The following is an 18,419-nucleotide window of genomic DNA, read 5'->3' on the forward strand; positions in this document are numbered from 1 at the left end:
TGATACTTACTTGATACAGTTTTGCAATTATACAGATCATACCGTGTTTTATTGCTTCTCTACCTAAAGGAATGGTTTGAAAACTTCATCTAACACTTGTCAGTTTCAGCTAATAGTAAATCATTTTGGTATAGCAGATATTCATTTAACTAGAAAAGTAATATTTTACAAGTCATCAGCCAGGAAGGAGTGTAGACAGGCAGCATAAATGTTTTAATCTGATCCAGTTTATCTTGTTAAATAATGAAGGAACATGTTTCTGTTTGTGTCTCTGGGCAACAACCTTCTCCCTTTGTCTTTCTGTAAAAGTCACCGCACGTCACTGATCAAACACAGCGCATTTGAGCACCAGAGCTGTTTTCCTACTTGTGCAATGGAGTGCGAACACTGGAGTGTTCTATTCTCACCGTGTGTCCCTGGAAGGTCTTTACAGGTCTGTCCTGGCCCAGCTTACACACATGGATGCACATGTCTGTGCTACACGAGGCAAATGTGTTATTGCTTTGCCAGTCGACATCCAGAGCGGGTGCTGTGGAGAGGTAAAGATATAGCTTAAGGCTGATGTAGCAGTAAGTTGACGTAGAAGATCACAACGAACAAATCACGGTAAAGATTTCTTCCTTCCACATTAGATCTGATCATCAGATCAACATATGGTTTTAAAACAAAACAAAAGAAAAAAGCTTTGTCTATTCATTTAAAGCTGAAATGATACCTTGTGTGTAAAGATATACTAGCTTGAATATCACAGGATCAAAGCTCAGTCACAATGTCCAGAAAAACTAGACAGAAATAAGTGAAGGTCTTCTCACTGTGCTCTCACACTGCAGTTCAACTAAAGGTAACGTATGCCTAAAAACAGAAACACTCCAGGAAACGTCATGTGAACAATCCAGCTGACTGCTGTCACTCACCTGAGTGGAAAGGAAACTGTTGCTTCGCCTCTCCCGTGTGTGCATCCCAAATAATTGTCGTCTGTGTGAAGATAGAGATGCTTTTTATGACGAACTAGTGTCATTTATAAAAAACAATCAAAAACATTACATAGAATAAAACACTCTCTTTTTAACATCTTGCAATCTTTTCATATTTTGCTTGCTGCACAAGCAGAGATAATACAAAACTACACCACTATATCACAAACATGACGAAACTTTTATATCACAATACGCCAGCCCTTGGTCAATCATGAGAATCCCAGGTGACAAGGTTTTAATATACTTCTGTACACTAGGTGGCAATGTTGAACCATGTGTTGATAATTCTGACTGGACAAACAAATAGCTTTGTGATTTCAGATGAAACGCTGCCCTTCACATTTATGACATACAACAACCTGATTATGTTACATATCCACACAGAAGTGCATGGCATCAATTTGCTATTGCTAAAAGGAAGAAAATTATAGAAAATAATTGTCATTAAATTATCATTTATGCAAATTCATTTTTAACTTTCCCTTTATACCAGAATATCATTACGAATTTTCTGCTTTTAAATTTGATTCTATAAAAATGGGCAATATTTTGAGTAATGACCAATCAAACCCAAGACAATATGTTCAAATTGTTTGTTTTAGTCAGACCAGGAATCCAAACCAACGACCGAAAATTTCCACCCCAAAAATATTCATAAATAATAATAAAAAAAATACAAAGAAAAGCAATGTGTCTCACCTTATCCACACCAGCGCTAAGGATAAAGTTTCCTTTCTTATTCCACTTGAGTGCAAATATAGGGCCTTTATGCTGACCCAAAGTACTGGCCAAGTTACCTGAAAAAAAAATAACCAAATGCCACTTGGAAAGAGACCAGGGACAAACGCCTGAAATGCTACGATGCAGAAGATGTCAGAGTCTTACCGTCTTTTGTCCATATCCTAGCAAAGCCATCATATGAGCCGGTTGCTAGTAATGTCCCCTCGCTCTGAAGGAAAGAAGCGTGGTGTCATTGGGTGCAGCCAAATTATTATGACTAATTTATGAGTAAATGAATGAGGCTCATTTTAAGCGTTGTGCATCGACTTTGACTACAAAAAAAGGGTAACAGGAACATATAAGAGTAAAAGAGCACAAAATGTTTGCAGCTTGGTTATGGAAAAGGCCTTTTCCCTCATCTGAGTGCCTCCTTATACATGGCTATAGTTAGAAGGAATGCCTCTTGATAAAGCTGTGTTTATTAGCATGCACACAGGCGCACAAACCCACACCCGAAGACTAGATGACCAACACAGAGCACTCAGTATGATCGTGTTAGTGTGTGGGTTCCACAGTTTAACTTGACACAATCCCACTTTCACTCACATTCCAGTCTAGTGAGGTGACGTCTTTGTTGCTGGGTACGTCCTGGCCCCCTTCCCGAATGCAGTGCCTCAGAACCAGCTGGGTGGATCCGCCTGTGCTGTTCTCGCTCAGGTTCCAGATCCGTGCTGTCGAGTCCCCGGACCTGAAGGAGTCAAAACAACCTTGCGTTAGGCACACCCACATGACTTGGACTTCTAAAATCGGTACTGATAAGGTTATAAAACTGACCATCATTGCTCCTGAGTAGGGTTGGGGTTTAAAGGCATTTTATCGAACCTGAACCCAAATCATCAAATCCAAAATCTTTTAAAATCCCTATCAAAACTTTTCACATCATCTGTTGAAGAAAAAGGAGAAAGAGATTTTACAAGCACAAAACTCATTCACGTTGGTTTATGTGGATACTTGGCCCTTTACGCAGACCCTCCTATATTACAGGATTGTTCCAGATGTAATCGCTTTTTTTCTCCATTTTATTTTAAGACGCATGCACATACTGAGGAGCAAGACTGTTGAATACACAGCAAACAGCCAGCTGAATACTTACCTCTGGTTGCCTACCATTATAAATTAAGACTCGCCGGTTTAATTTGGAAAAAAGGTTTAAAATGTTATTGGCTTTATTTGGCCATGTTTCAGCTTTTAATTCCTGCTGAACAGAGCTTTCTTTCAGATGATCGTTATTTTTCGCCTTTTTTAGTCCACATAGTGGTTGTGCATCCTGTTGGATTGCATCCATTATTCTTCTATATCATCTTGTTCAACTGCTGAAAAATTCAGGCATTTCCCTTGAGCCATGTTGACAAACAGTGGAGCGTAGGAGTGGAGAAGTTTGTGTCTGATGTAACCGCAGAGAGAGCTGATTTATGAGTGGGTTTGTCTGACTAAGAGTTTAACAAACTTTGGTCCGAGTAATTAAATAAGAGTAGAGCAAATACAGCGTTTAATGTACGGCCCATTTACCTAACAGGTGCAACTCTTGAGGTTATCTGCCTGGTTTTAAAGCCATAAAAAAGCCACCAGCTATAGATAGACTGACTGTAAAACGGCAATAAAGTGCACAGAGTTTGACACTTGAAGCAAATAGAGAAGAATTTAACATTGTGTTTAACCCTCTGGGGTCGACAGACACGCCGGCGCGTCAAAATCACATGACCATTTTAAGACGACACAGCTTTCACATGTGGGACATTAATGATATTTAGCGTGTATAGAGGCTATAGTTAGTGTGTTGTGTAGTTATTGTTTTGTATTGTGTGTCAGTTATACTGTCACAGTTGCTCCAAAAAAGCCATTTAAGGCAGATTCCAGTGTAAACACTGTCTCCACATGGAAAACTAGACTGATACACCTCCTGCTGTCAGACCTGCAGGGTTTAGGCCTGTGCTGTTCTCCTCTGTCTTATACTGAACAAACTATTTTTGGACTGGCACAAATAATTTGTGTGCCTTCTTTTTGATGCAGCACACCTGATTGTTCTGTAAATAGTTTTAAATGGTTAAATAAAAAAAACCACCTGAGGCCTTGGCTGCATTTTTAGGTAAATGGTACCGTATAACTTTGTTGTTTGCAAAACTTGTGTATAATTTTTTAGAAATGTGCAATTTCTATTTGCATTTCAAGTTATGAAAATGATTCGTTAAACATGTTTGCAGGTTTTACAGTAAAAAATATAACTTTTTTCTACTCGGATTTTGAATTTTTTTTGTCTGAATTTAGATTAATTGTGCTAATATAGTATGCCAAAATGACAAAATAAATTTCAGATATTTGAGGTTGTGCTGAAAATAATGATACCAAACAAGGCAAGATAAACAGTTTTTAAATGTGAAATATAGAGGTAAAATCAAAAGTAGTCAAAAACGTCCAATTATACCCTGGACCCCAGAGGGTTAACACCAAAAATGATTCTTGTCACTTTATCTGTCAGTGAGGGTTAAATCAACACCTGTCAGGAAATCTGCTGCATTGGATTCATGTGTTTTCTGAAAAATGTGTCACATTTGCAGCATGTTTTGTTCTTGAATACATACTCCACCCATGTAAAGAGATTCCCTCTGTGTGATTAAGATAAGATAAGATAACCTTTATTAGTCCCACGCGTGGGAAATTTTACCAGTGTTGGTCAAGTTACTTGAATATAGTAAATAGTTACTATTACATTGATTACTTCTCTAAGAAAGTAATCCTGTTACTTTACTCTTTACCCATTTTTCAAAAGTAATTAATTACTTTATTACTTAGATACTTTTAAAAAAACAAGATACACAACCTAAAGCACCAGATCTTTCAGCCCAATTCTATTTCTTCTGCATAATCCATCATATAAATCAAATGAAAAACTCTTTTTAAAACTTGTTTTATTTGTTTTAATCTTTTAACTTGATGCACATTGCATCGAGCAAAAATCAAAAAATATGCAACATTCTCTCACTTGAAGAAATTTGTTTCAAGCTATTTTCTGCATATCCCAGCATATAAAATAAAATATTTTTTTGTGTTTACACTCACTCTTTCAAATAGAAGCAAGTAAAACACAGCACAAAATAAATAAAGTCAAAGATTCAGCAGCACTGAGTCCTGTCACTCTTAAGTCAATTTTCACCTGTTTCGCAGGAGTGGGGCTGTTGGAGGTTTGCCCGGTGCTGCAGCGGTCATGTCAGTGAGGGGTTCTGGGGGTTTCTCTGAATTTCACATTCCTGTGGCAGCGTGCTCGGTACTTGCTCAGATTTCAATTTTAATTTTTTGCTGTAGAAAGAACTTTTCTTCCCACACAGAGTGTACAACACACGCTAATGTTTTTGTCACTTTTTACGGAATCAAACTCAGAGTAATGTGAGTACTTCCCAGCTTTAAACGCTGCATGGTCGTACTCTCTCCAACACTCCATATTATCCATTGTTGATCTGCACACGTCTGCTGCTGCCACAGACGTCGCACGCTCAGACGTCATTGTCATGAGACACTCTCATAAACAAAATCAAGGTTTAGTAACGCAGTAACACAGCGTGCTAATGGGAAAGCAACAGTAATCTAGTTACTGTTTTGCAATAGTAATCCCTTACTTTACTTGTTAATTGAAAAAAGTAACGTGTTACTGCAAATCTCTGGTGATTACACTGAAGTGCACCAGCAAATGTCCAGGAAAACACTCCTCTAACTGAGAAACATTCATTTAGCTGTGATAAAAGCTCACTGACTATTCCACACAAGTTATTCTTTTTATAAATCAACCATTTAAAAATGATCAACTATGTTTACAGATCTGGACTCTTTATAATAAATCATCAAGAGTGAACTCTGGGTAAAAAATACTTAAATTACGACCGATATAAAAAAGACAAGAAGGAAAAGCTAAATCATTTTGGTTATTTGAATCACAAGGTGAAAAGGTGATAATGTGAAGGTCTCAAAGAAACACGCTTAGCTGCGCCACCTCTCGCCCATAACAATCCCACGTTTGCATCAGAAAACTGTAATACTGACCCAGAGGCGAGGAGGTCGTTCACTGGGTTCCAGGCACAGATAAAAACCTCCGATTCGTGGCCCCTCAAGACCATGGCTTTACTCTGGGGGATCTCCACATCCCTGTCTACCTCCATCATCTCCGAGTGGTGATCTACAGGAAGGAGCGTGAAACAAAAACTTGAGTATTCTTTAAGTACTGTGCAATTTTGCAGAAAGCAAAGCGAATGCAGTGCAGCAGAAAAAGAGAAGCAAATACATGAATGATGAGAAAAAATAATGAAAAGGTATGCTATATGAGCACATGCTAGTTTCCTCTCATTGAACGCAAAGAAGAAAAAGTAGAGTCCTGTTCTACTGCTACAAAAGTTAATTATTTGAAAAGGAGTAACCAGTTTGCACTGAACATTATTGTGCAACAACCAGCCTAGCAAACCGCATCACACTGTACAAGATTAGTCATGATGGGAATCTGACATCACCCAACCTACAAACCACAGCATTCCCACAGCAGCACGCGAGTATATCATCGCTTGAACTTATTTCATAAAAAGTGGCTTAACCGCAAGCACGAGGTGCTGAGGTCAGATGGTTAACACCACTGTGTCCACACAGCAGGAACCGGATCCTCAGTGTGGAGGCGTTTAAGCAGTGTACTGAATTGTAGGTCATCGGCGTTCTTGAAGTCCTAAAGCTCCAGCACACATGAACTATTGCAGGTGGGGCTGGGCCACATCATACCGCTCACAGTAATATCGGTATAATGTTGGGCAATGATAAGAAAATGAAATATTGTGATAGAATATGGGTAAAATGCATATGCGCAATGCCTTTGCTTTCATACGCACCATCATTATTACCGAACCGATTTTATGTGGTACACGGCGCTCAAAAATCTGTCAAAAATGTTTTAGTACCACTTTGCTAAGCTATGAAGCTGCACCGCTTGATGGATTGTCGGAGCATTATGGCTACCGTAGTCGGGAGCCTCACAGAGTAATATGTACTGTGCTTCAACATAATATTACCGCATTGTGTGTGTATAACCTCTTTATAAGCTTTGTGGATATTATACATGGTTATGCTGAGGATATGTCGGCCCATTTCCACTGGAAATGCCTTTTGGTTAAACTGTGCGGGTGTAACACATAAAAAAAAATAAATGTAAGAAGGACTTTCTGGATGCAGCTAATCAGAGTCATCTGCAAAATACAAGCAAGTCAACCCCATGTTATACACTCACGTGGAGCCGGCTAATGATGACTTCATTTTGATCCTCAAAAACTTGAATCGTGCCATAGGGAGCAGTTATTAAATCTGAATCAAATTCTCAATGTGTTATCGTATTTAAAACACATTGGGAAAACGGAGGAAACAAAGCAGACTGGAATTATCCTTTTATGATAAAACAACAGACAGCACAACTGTACAACAGTCAGGCCAAAACCAACCAAACCAAAAGCACTTTACACAAAACCCTCAAACTGTGACGCAGCCATGACGGGAAAGATTAAACCGGTCAAACAGACAGAATCATGCAAAAAAATAAAATAAAAATCAAAGAGGTTAGCTTTAACAAGATGCAATTTTTCAGAATATTATGAAGCCATTCTAGTGAAATTAGCAAAAAAAATTATTTTTGACTCATAACTTGATTGCGACCTTAATTCAGGTTGTACTGTTGCCTCACTAAAAGTAGATCATCTAGGTGTTTTGTGTACTCATGTTTGAAAATGTGCCAACACTCCTTTGTTTTATAACTGTGTATCAGGCATTTAGCTCAAAATAACATCCTGCATGAGACAAGAAAACACAGCAGGTAGTTCACAAGCTGATTCAGATTGTTTACAACCATGAGCTAAACTTACTGGCTAAGGTGTGGGATCCATTTTCCTCCCCGTTGGCAGCGCCCTCTCCGTTCTTGGTGCTTCCCTGTGGCCCCGTGCTGCTGCCACTGCCCGCTGCCGCCTGCTGCTGGGCCAGCTTGTCTCTGTAGGCCTGCTGCCTGGTCTGGACCACATCTGGCATTACGGCATCAATCAAAGACAAGGACTCGATTGGCCGCCCGTCAAATAAGGTGCCGTCCTACAAAGAGAACATACAGTGTTATTTAACCCCATTACCAAAGGAGTTGGAATGATTGGGGGAAAAAACTGGGGGGGGGGGAAGCTGGAAGATTAGCACGTTGACAGTAGCCATCTTAGTTTTGAAAAACTGAATATGATAAAGAGGAACAGGTCTGACTGAAACTACTTGCTCCGTTTAGCACCCAGGCTCTTTTAACAGAGCCAAGCAGCTGTGACACGGCCAGCATGTGTTTGGCATTGCCTTGCTGAAATAAGCAAAGCAGCATTATTGCTGAAGATTCACCCCTTCCATAACAACATGAATTCTGGCTTTTTAACAGTGTGTTCATAACAAGCCAGGTGGTCTGGCATTCATGATTTCCAAAAAGAATTTCTAACTGAAGTGGTCACACTGTTATCAGAGCAATCGACACATAAGTAAACACTACACCTATTCTTTCCAGCATGTTTCAAGTGTGAACTAATCAGTCGATAGCAATGCAAAGACAGACCCTGACCTCATTGATGCTGACTTCAGCCTCCACATACTGCAAGCCTTTCTGAATGATGGAAATGAGGGCAGCAGGGGGCACCAAGGCTCCATTGATGTTGGACTGACTGATGTGGCTCTCTATGCCAAAGGTGAACGCAGAGTGAGAGAAGCCTACGGGAAGAACGGATCATGCAAAAAGTAGGATGAAGTCAAAGTTCATTTCCACAGACTCAAATGCTGCAAGATTAAAAGTTATTCATTAAAACTACTAACAGTGCGATTACTACAACAGCAAGCAGAGCTGTTTGATCAAATATTGATTTGTTGGACATACCAGACTCCTGCAGATATCTGTAAACCAGGAAATTAACCTCATCACTGCTTATGCTCATTTTTAGTCCTGGTGATTAAACCATTGGGTCAGCACAGGATAGGAGCCTGTAAAAGTAAAGCACAGAGCACAGAGTTCATTAAAAGCCGGTGGTATTAGACACTGCAGAAGTGAAGTGCAAACGAGTTCTAGTGGTACACATCTCGATCACTCATGTGTTAAAATCAACAACAACATAAATGGACTGCAAAAACATTAGTTGGTATTCTGGCGCACTAAATCAGTTTTAAAAGGGTCATACATGCACTGAAAATGAATCCTTAAATGAAATCATTAAAAATAAATTAACTTGCTTGACCTACATCTTGGATATTCAAAAACAGAAGTAGGCAATCGCAAATGTCATTTCATAAATGACGACATCTTGTTCCTCTTTATTTGTGGATGCAGAAACCACTTAGCTCTAGGCAGGGCACCAGTTTCCATTCATTAACCTACAACAGGAAATAATTACCAGCCGCCTTCACGAGGCAGACAGGGTATTTTAGACTGAAACGTCTGGGAAAGATGGGATTTAAACCTCGGCAATAATCCATCGAGTACTTGTGTCTGTCCTCCATATTTGTTCATGCAGAACCTGCACTGTTTAAATAGGACTGTGGAAATAAACAAGGGGACTGGACGAGGGACAGAACATCTACTGTTTCCACGATGCCAGCCTGCTGAAAAAGTCAACATGTCTCCTGCCACATCCCAGAGGCTCAGATCCAAGACCAACTCAACCAAAAGGGCTGGAATCTGGTACAAGTCCTTCAGTAATCCATAACAAGGTGGTCAGAAAGTCCTGCGGGATACATTTTCTCACAATGAAGCAGTATGACTAGAACTTAGCAAAAAGCCTGAAAGAAATCACAATCTCCGATAAGCTCTACTGAAGGAAACAAAACATGACAACTAACAACACATTTCAATAAAATATGCACCCCTTGCCACCAGTGTATTACTGTCACAGCACTGTCTTCACCTTAAAATCTCTGTTTGATGGTTATGGCACAAATAAATGTAAGCTGATGCAGCACTCCTGCTGTGTAAGCTTTTATGCTCACAAACCTGACATCACATCTGCTGGTGACAGCAGCAGTTTTGGTGTCACTTCAACCTCTTGATTATTATAACCCAGCTTGTGCCTCCACAGCTGGGTGCAGAACCTGAGTGTACAATCGTGTTGGTTTTTACCGCCAATACAGAGGCTCAGTGATTCACAGATTATACAAAAGGGGATGTGTCAATAGTTTAAAACACGAGACCTTGTGGAAAAATAACTTCGCCAATGTCTTTGCTTCCAGTTTTGACTCCTTCCCATTTCTGAACTGATGTGGCGTACAGTCTGAGTATTAGAAAACTCCAGCAGCCACCCGCGTCTTTAAAAGTGAACATAAATAGAAGCTGAATGCAAGTCAGGTCTAAATGGTGAGCAAAGAGTTATGAGTATCTCTTAGTTAACTTTCAAGCTTGTTATGAAATTTTAATTAGCAGCTTAATAGCTCAGAGACATAACTCCCAAAGCTTAAGCATCATAAGTCAGCTGTCTACCCAAAACCCTTTCAGACATGCATTTCTTTTGATTAATCTGACAGCATCTGAACATGCTGGTTTCTCGTCTGAATATCAGTCATGGTCACTTTTCTGTAAAGACTTTCATGGCAATCTTAATAGTTTAGACCTTTTAACATTTATGTATCGCTTCCAAGACAACATGAAGTCACAATAACTAACAGGTCTACGTCTGTCACATAGCCACTCACAGTAAGATTAAAGCTAGAATAAGTAATTCGAGATTATCTGACAGAAAAAAAATTATGGCACTAATAAATATACACAGATGGGTGTGTAATTTAGCTCTCCAGCGAGTAGTGCGGTGCTCTGAACGGATAATTGGAGGTGAGCTTCCCTCCCTCCAAGACATCTACAGGAAGCGGTGCCTGAGGAAAGCGGGGAGGATCATCAAGGACTCCAGTCACCCCAGCCATAAACTGTTCAGACTGCTTCCATCAGGAAGGAGGTTCTGCAGCATCCGGTCCCGACCAGCAGACTGAGAGACAGCTTCTTCCACCAGGCCATCAGACTGCTGAACACTTCATAGACACCTCAGCTTCACTACTGGAACTTTAACATTATGCACTCCATACTGTACAGTAATGCCACTGTTTTGCACATGTCTCAACTCTGTATATTTTTATATATTTTATTTATTGTTTACTCTATTTAATTTGTAAAATATGTGTACACACACACACACACACACACAGAAAAATATTTAGTATACACATCCAGAAATGCATATACTATTATATATTGTACATATATTTATTAGTTTCAGATGTAGCCATTCTTGTATTTTGCTTGTTTACATTATTGTATTTTGCACAACTCTGTTGCTTGTGAAGCTCGCACACAAGAATTTCACTCACATGTACTAGAGATGGACCGATCCGATATTACTATCGGTATCGGTCCGATACTGACCTAAATTACTGGATCGGATATCGGAGAAAAATAAAAAATGTAATCCGATCCATTAAATATCACGAAAGCACCTCACAAAACTTGCAACACGCCGTAACTCACCTCAGAACGTTAGCACGTCGGAGCAGTATGCATCACGTGATAGAGCGGCTGTGGCATGCGGGACCTGTCGGTGGTCTGGATAGCATTTGGAGCTTCGCTAGCAACCCGGCATTTCATCTCCGACAAAGTTATCCCCGAGAGAAGTAAAGCAAGTGTGTAAGTCCATCTCTGAATGTTTGTAAAGCATTCCTGCGTTAAGCTTAACGAGCGACTGCCTCTCGCTCTCCGGCTGCTACTTCAATCATGAAACTGCTTAATGATCAGCTGATCGGCTTTTCTGTCGCGAGTCCGTGTCTCTTGTTTGTTTTTGGCCCACTTTGCACCAGAAAGAGGAAACCAGCGGCTGAACAACAGCAGCACGTTTAAGCTTGATCAGCTGTTGTTAGAATTTATTTAATATTACTTTCTACTCGAGGATCTTTTTCTACGTAGCTGACGGCTGGTAACTGTGCAGGGGCGGATCTAGCAAAGTTTAGCCAGGGGGGCCGATAGGGCATTAACAGGGAAAAGGGGGCACAAAGACATACTTTTCTTTCTTATTCTCATTTAAAATGTCGAGCTTTTAATTATTTAATATTTATCTGAATCTTACACCCAAAGTTTTAATCTGATGTAAAATGTATAGAAGTCCATTACTGTATATAGTAACTGTTAAGTCTAATATACCCTAGTAAGCTATAGTACTTTTTCCTTTGGGAAGGTACCATCTGTGCAGTCTGCAATTTTGTTGAAGAAAGATGTTGAATCTATTTAATATTTCTTGAAAAATAATTGATTTCTGTGCATTTTTTTTCACACTGCATCAAATTAAGGTTGATTACGTCGATTAAGCATCATGAGGTGGAGCGTGAGGGGTGGTTCCCTATTTTTTATTTATTTATTTTTGTTGTTGCTGGGAGTTGGAACCCTATTAGTTAGGTTGCTTAATATTTATGCTAAGTACTCTTTAAAATACCAGAATAGGGAGGATGGTGTAGGTTTAAGTTTATTAGATTGATCAGTATTGCTGAACTATGAAATTTTTTTTTTTTGCATACAGGTATAACAGAATAGCTTTAGTGTAGTTGTTGTTTTAAACTTGAGTATGAACTTATACAAAATGCAGCAAGATATTTAAAAAACAGTTTTGTTGATTAAAAAACACTATATCGGATTCATATCGGTATCGGCAGATATCCAAATTTATGATATCGGTATCGGTATCGGACATAAAAAAGTGGTATCGTGCCATCTCTAACATGTACTGTACCAATGTACCTGCACATGTGATGTGACAATAAAAGTGATTTGATTCAGTTTTCTAACAAACTGATGCATCCTCATCAACTTAGAATGAATACATAAATACATAGACAAATACATATTGGCATTGGTTTGTGGAAGCCACCATGTTGCCTTGCCTTCTTTTATTTTCATCATATCGCCTCCATCACTCCTCTCTCCCCTGCCTGATTTCCACCTCATACTTTCTTCTCACCTCAAGCTTCATCTCCTAAACTGCAGTCAGAGCTCTAACACAAGAAAACATGTTACAATTGTATATTCTTAGCAAATTAGACATGCCACCTTCCCATCTTTGGACAACAACAACAACAGCTGGTTACATGCTAACATTATACCAGCTAATGTAAGACTCAAGGTTCTACTTTTAAAATAAATAAATAGAATACAATTATTCATTGATGCGAGAAAAAAGAAGGACATTTTTGGATGCTGTGTGGATTTTCAATTTAGGGCTCAATGTGACTGCACCTGCAAATGTGCTTATTTATCTTTGCAGGCTCAGTCACACATAACACTGAGGGGAGGGGATCCCTCAATAAAAAAGCTGACAACCCACTCCACTCTTAATTAGGCAAGGGCCTGATGAGAAGTGGAGGAGACAGTAAAGCCATTTTAAACATAGAAAAACAGACTGAACAACTCTGAGGTCAAAAAGGAAGAACCAACAAAGAGAAGGTACTTCCAGCTGCGCCCTTATTCCAAGCTTGACTCACAGTTAGGAGTCCACTACCTTTTAACTCCTGAGGCCAAGACTGTGTCCCCTCTTGGTGTTGAACCTGGGATCTTTTGCGTGGAAGGCAAATATGTTAACCGCTACACCAGTACAAATGATAATAGAGTTGTGATATTAAACCTCTAATGTATTCACCACCCCCTGAAATTTCAATCAGTGATACTGCTTGTCTTCAATGGCAGGTCCTTCAATATCTCCCCCTCGTTTACGAGAAGACTCAGATCCTTCACTTAAACTTCCTGCATGTCATTGATATTCCACTGTCTGTGTGAGTTTTCTTAGTCTGCATTTCATCTTCAGATAATTCACTCTCTTATTAGCTTCACTAACATCAACATGATATTCCTAAAGATAAAGTATGGAGTTAAATATGTGACTTATCATGAAACTGAGCCTGATTAACTGCAGGAATTTAGAGATTACAAGCATAAAATAACTTCTTATAATAATAATTTGGCAGCACTGGTTTACATTTAAAGTCATAAACAAACTATTCATATATTTCATGCTACATGCCACTTTGCTCTCTCTCTCTCTCCAGTTTCCCTGGTTCTCATTTCAGCCTCATTTATTCTTTTAAAACTAGACATTCAGCAGACCAAGCTGATGAAGTTTCAATGACCACCCACCAAATGTTTAAAATAGTTGTACAGGTGTAAAAACACAACATACGAGTCAGCCGTACAAAAAAAAAAAGAAAAAAAAAAAAAAAAAAAAAAAAACCCCTGCAAAGACACTCCCATACTGTAAACCTATGACACATGGTATCAATGGTGTTCTGTAAAAGCAGCGGGAGGATTTATTGACGTATTCTCTAAATAAATATTTCACATCATTAACAAACATCAACTTTAATTAAAATCCAAGCATTTTAGGACATTCCTGGTGATATCTATTAATGCTGTATTCTCAACATTTTCTTTCACATTCCTATTACTAGGACCTGTACCACATAAGTAGTCATTTCAACATTCCCAGGATTAAATATGAATATATATAATACAGGCTGAAAGGAACACAGCTGTTGCCAACAAATCAGCTACAAGAGTGCTCTTAAGGGGCAAATTACAGTACTGAAAGTACTGTATAAATGTGTGTGTAGTTTAAGTGCTTTGGTCAGTGAAACTGGAAAAAGAGTTGCTAAAAGTAACTCTTAAAGTGCAGCTTATTTAAAGCAAGGAAGAAAAGCTGGAAAAAATACTGTGTAAGTTAAGGGACTTCTCAGTGTTACACCTTAAGGACATGGGATGATCAGAACGACTAAATCATGTTTAGGGTGTAAGACTATTTTCTTTTTTCAACTCCAGCACTGATGGTGTTTAACAGCAAGTAAAGAATAATTATAAAAACAGAATTCAAAAGTAGGCTTAGAGAAAGTGTCAGCTTCACGTATTAAGGCAAATAGAACAACAAGGAGAAAAAAAAACGAAGGAGGAAGAAAATAAACACTCTAGCCCTAAGTATTATCCACAAACCAAGTTCAGAGGGATTTTCAAAGAGTGATGAAACGTTTTGTTTGTTTGTTTTTACAGAGAACTGACTGGTCAGCATGTAGTGATTTTGTACCTGCTGATCTCTTATCTCAAATGTAAATAGGTTATATCTGCAGCATAAGTTACTACGGTGATGTAACCCTGTACGAATACAACCCCTTTGTAATACTGACAAACACTGGGTTAAACCTGAAATTACCGCAATAAGCCCAAATCCTGCTCCATACTTTAGACTTCTGGTTAGACCACAGATAAAAGACTGCTGTGCTCTTCTTTAGAAGAGTCCCTACACTAGGCATTAGCGATATAATTTTCAACACAACCAAGAGAAAGACACCAAGCAATACCTACGGAAGGGGGTGGGAGGGCAAAGGAAGGACAATAAATAGTGATATGTGTTACCCATGTGATCGTGATATCCTCAGAGGCGCATCATAGCGCTTTTGTCCTCGGAAACAACTTTCAGCCCCTAGGAGAAGAAAAATACAAACATAAATGCCCCATTACAAAATCAGTAACTACACTACAGTTCATTATACATACAAAAGCTGCTTGGTGTGTAATCACTCCTTAAAACAAACAAACAAAGTCAACAAAACATATTTTCATATCTTTTAAGTTTGATATGAAAAGTCTTTTAAGTTTGATATGCCACTCATGAGTGGCACCCTTATTACTCGCAGCCCAACTCTCCCCATGTAGTGGAGGTAAATAATCTGCTCCAGCTTTCTGAGAACCAGACAGGCCCTGCCACACATTCACGTGGGACACAGTTTCCCTATCAGTGTCATGACAAATTACCCTACTGAGAACGAACATTTTAGCAATGGCTTGTTAGCAAGTGGATGAGAAGGCAACCTGAGTAAAATGCTCTGAAGGAAGGGGCGTGTCACAAAACAATGAGAGAATCTAGGTCAGCAATGCAAAAAGCTGAATACACCAAATGGATATGTGTGCCATGCCTGGCACCAATCCCTGCAGTACTTCTCTAAAAGAGACGCATGCCTTAAATACACTTAAACAGTAAAAAGGAAACGAAATACAGATGTTCCACTGTTGATTCAATGTAATAAAGGCGGCTGTTGCCTAGAATATTAACAAACAATAGCTCACTTCTTCGTGTGGTATTTTGCATATTAGTACTTTCAACTGGGCAAATCAGATTTTTTTTGGTTACCATTTTAGGCGAAAGGTCGTCTGTCTGACTGGAGCCAAGTTAAATACATTTGTCATCATGTTAGCCTGCAGGGAGCTAGCGATGAATGAATGAGTTGAACTTTGGTGTGTGACAAGTCACTATCAGCACAGTGTGTGCTCATAAATGACTCAAACTGCCCCCAAGTGCCTTTAAGACAACTCTGTTTAAAATAAACTCTCTACTATCAGCACATCTATTAACAGAGTAGCAATAAATAGACTTAAATAGTTCCTGCTGTATTTGTAGGTAGGTAGGCTGACAATTGTCCACATGTCATGTGTCACGGGGAGATGCGAAACGGCGCTACCGGCCTTAGCATTCCAGATATAATTGTCAAATGAAGGCTAATTACTTGCGTTTCATTCCCTTTAACTTCACCACCAAAGAATAGTTCAAAGTTGTGTAGATGCAATTTTAAAGTGGTGTCTAGTATGCAGTGATAAAAGCTAATCAAAAGCTAACGTGCGAGTTAACATTAGTTTTGCCTCAGCGGCGGCCGTACCCGTCAGTACACATGCCAGCCAGGCAAGGCGGTCTGTACTTCATTTAATGCTCCTCACAAGCACTTAGCCGCATCTGCTAATCAAATATTTTAAAGTTCTATTAACCCGTAAGTTTTTTTTTATTCATACAAAAATATACGCAATTCACGACAACAGAGTAAAGTTAGCTTCTCTGAAACTGCATTTCAAACGAATACAGTGAGGTCGTCAGCCCGCTGGCGCTCTGAGCCTTCCAACAAGCTAACTAGCTAACCTAGCATGCTATGCTAACAAGTTAGCTACAATTTCCTACCTACTTGGACAAAAACCTCTCAATTGGCGATATCTTCCACAGCTCTCGTGTTCAAGTCAAACCGTGTCATCTCTTTAACCGACTGCAAGAATGGTGGTTTTCCCACATATATGAACTACGATAAGGTTATAATATTAAAGCTAAAGGTAGGCGTTGAGAGGCTGTAACGGCTTCAGACGTTAGACACATTGGAGTGACCCGACATGCAAAAATGAGCTCCTGTAACAACTGTTATTTCAAAGCGGCGCGGACTAAAGCTCAATATAAAGATTAACCCGTGACGACGGGAGCCCATTATGTAAAAATATTCCACGTGTGTTCCGTTAAATAATCAAAACTAATAGCTCAATCATGTTAGAATAACAGGGTATTTTCTAATTCCGTCCACATGTAATTGAAACACAACCATAGAGCGGTAACTAACCTATTTCCCTCAAAAAAAAGCCACCAAAAATCACGCCGGGTTTTGCAAATGCTGAAACTGTCCTCGGAGTTGATTAAATATAATGTCTTCGCCCGTTTCATATGTTCACGCCAACATGGAGCCGCATTTCCACGCAGAAACCGAGCGATAAGATGGGGGGGGGAATTAGGGGGGAAAAAAAACATACCAAGGCCTCAGCGTAAGTTTGTCCCGCAGCCAAGCACCAGTCATAACAGTGTCCTCGCCCATCCCCCACTACGCCCCATTTTCTCTTGGGGAGTCACCACTGGCCCTGGATTAATGACACCCCACCCCCTATCCTTTCCTCAGTCATTCAGACTGGGAAAGTCAACAACAGCTTACATCATCATTGCAATCTGTGTTTTACACAGATTTATCAGAGCGCTTTTTTTTTAGCTGCACACATAATCCATAATCATGCTAATTCCGGCCATGTGCACGATGAAAATCACAGTCACGCTGTACTGTAATCATTTAAGATTTATAGTGTCTTTAAAAAACACTGCTTTAAAAACAAATCCATCTTCATAATGCAATCTAATGTGTGCTGTATTACAAAGTGAATTGTTTGAATGTGACAAACGAATGCCCCCATTTAAGTCTTACACACCGGGGTGACGACACCAGGTGAGATGTCTATTACACAGTATTTAGTACTGCCTTTGTTACACTGCATTTCCCGGTTACCACTAACAATGGTGTTTGAGTGGAACACTTTAATTCTCACACGTGTTCATAACCCGACCGCCACAACACAGTAATGTGTGGGTAATTACCAGCGACTGGTCATTAGTCACAGCTAAATAGAGTTCTGCCAAAGCTGCCGCATCATCTGTAACCAAATCAGCGCTGATAATACAGCAGTAGTGTAGTATTTGCATGTAATCAGAAGGAAGCCGTGTGAAACGGGCATTCATTTGTATCTTATTAACTGTGTAGCTGAGAGATGGATTTGCCTGTAGCAGATAAAGTATGATAGTGCAGTGCTTTTTTTTTTTTACTCCCCAGCCTATGAGCAGTTTGATCCTCCCACTCAATAATCTCAGAGCTCGTCTTGTCCATTAGAAAATTCCTTTCCAATACCTTATGCCATGCATTCACATGTATGTATGGGTTGATAATATGTAACAAGACGTTTAAGTGCAGAAGATATTAGATTCGAGATGCACTGATATAGCAACTTAA

At 39.4% G+C, this 18,419-nt stretch overlaps 1 protein-coding gene across 7 annotated transcripts in view; it reads right to left on the reverse strand.

Moving 5' to 3' along the window:
- Nucleotides 1-17,483, reverse strand: part of tbl1xr1b (tbl1x receptor 1b) — a 29,039-nt gene extending 11,556 nt beyond the window's left edge. For 2 of the 7 annotated variants that reach the window (XM_005939057.3, XM_014339020.2), the window contains exons 1-11: nt 16,794-17,179; nt 15,199-15,265; nt 8,662-8,765; nt 8,353-8,498; nt 7,637-7,853; nt 5,790-5,922; nt 2,304-2,445; nt 1,863-1,926; nt 1,677-1,774; nt 915-975; nt 408-529 (exon numbers count right to left, since the gene is read on the reverse strand). In XM_005939057.3, coding sequence (XP_005939119.1) covers nt 408-529; nt 915-975; nt 1,677-1,774; nt 1,863-1,926; nt 2,304-2,445; nt 5,790-5,922; nt 7,637-7,853; nt 8,353-8,498; nt 8,662-8,719 — 1,041 coding nt within the window. In that variant the 5' untranslated portion in view covers nt 8,720-8,765; nt 15,199-15,265; nt 16,794-17,179. The other 5 variants (XM_014339019.2, XM_014339018.2, XM_014339017.2 and 2 more) reach the window with 5 other exon arrangements.
- Nucleotides 17,484-18,419: the final 936 nt, after the last annotated feature.

This window comes from Haplochromis burtoni, unplaced genomic scaffold, assembly GCF_018398535.1.
Source record: "Haplochromis burtoni strain Fernald_Lab_line unplaced genomic scaffold, NCSU_Asbu1 Contig_257, whole genome shotgun sequence".
Lineage (NCBI taxonomy): Eukaryota > Metazoa > Chordata > Actinopteri > Cichliformes > Cichlidae > Haplochromis > Haplochromis burtoni.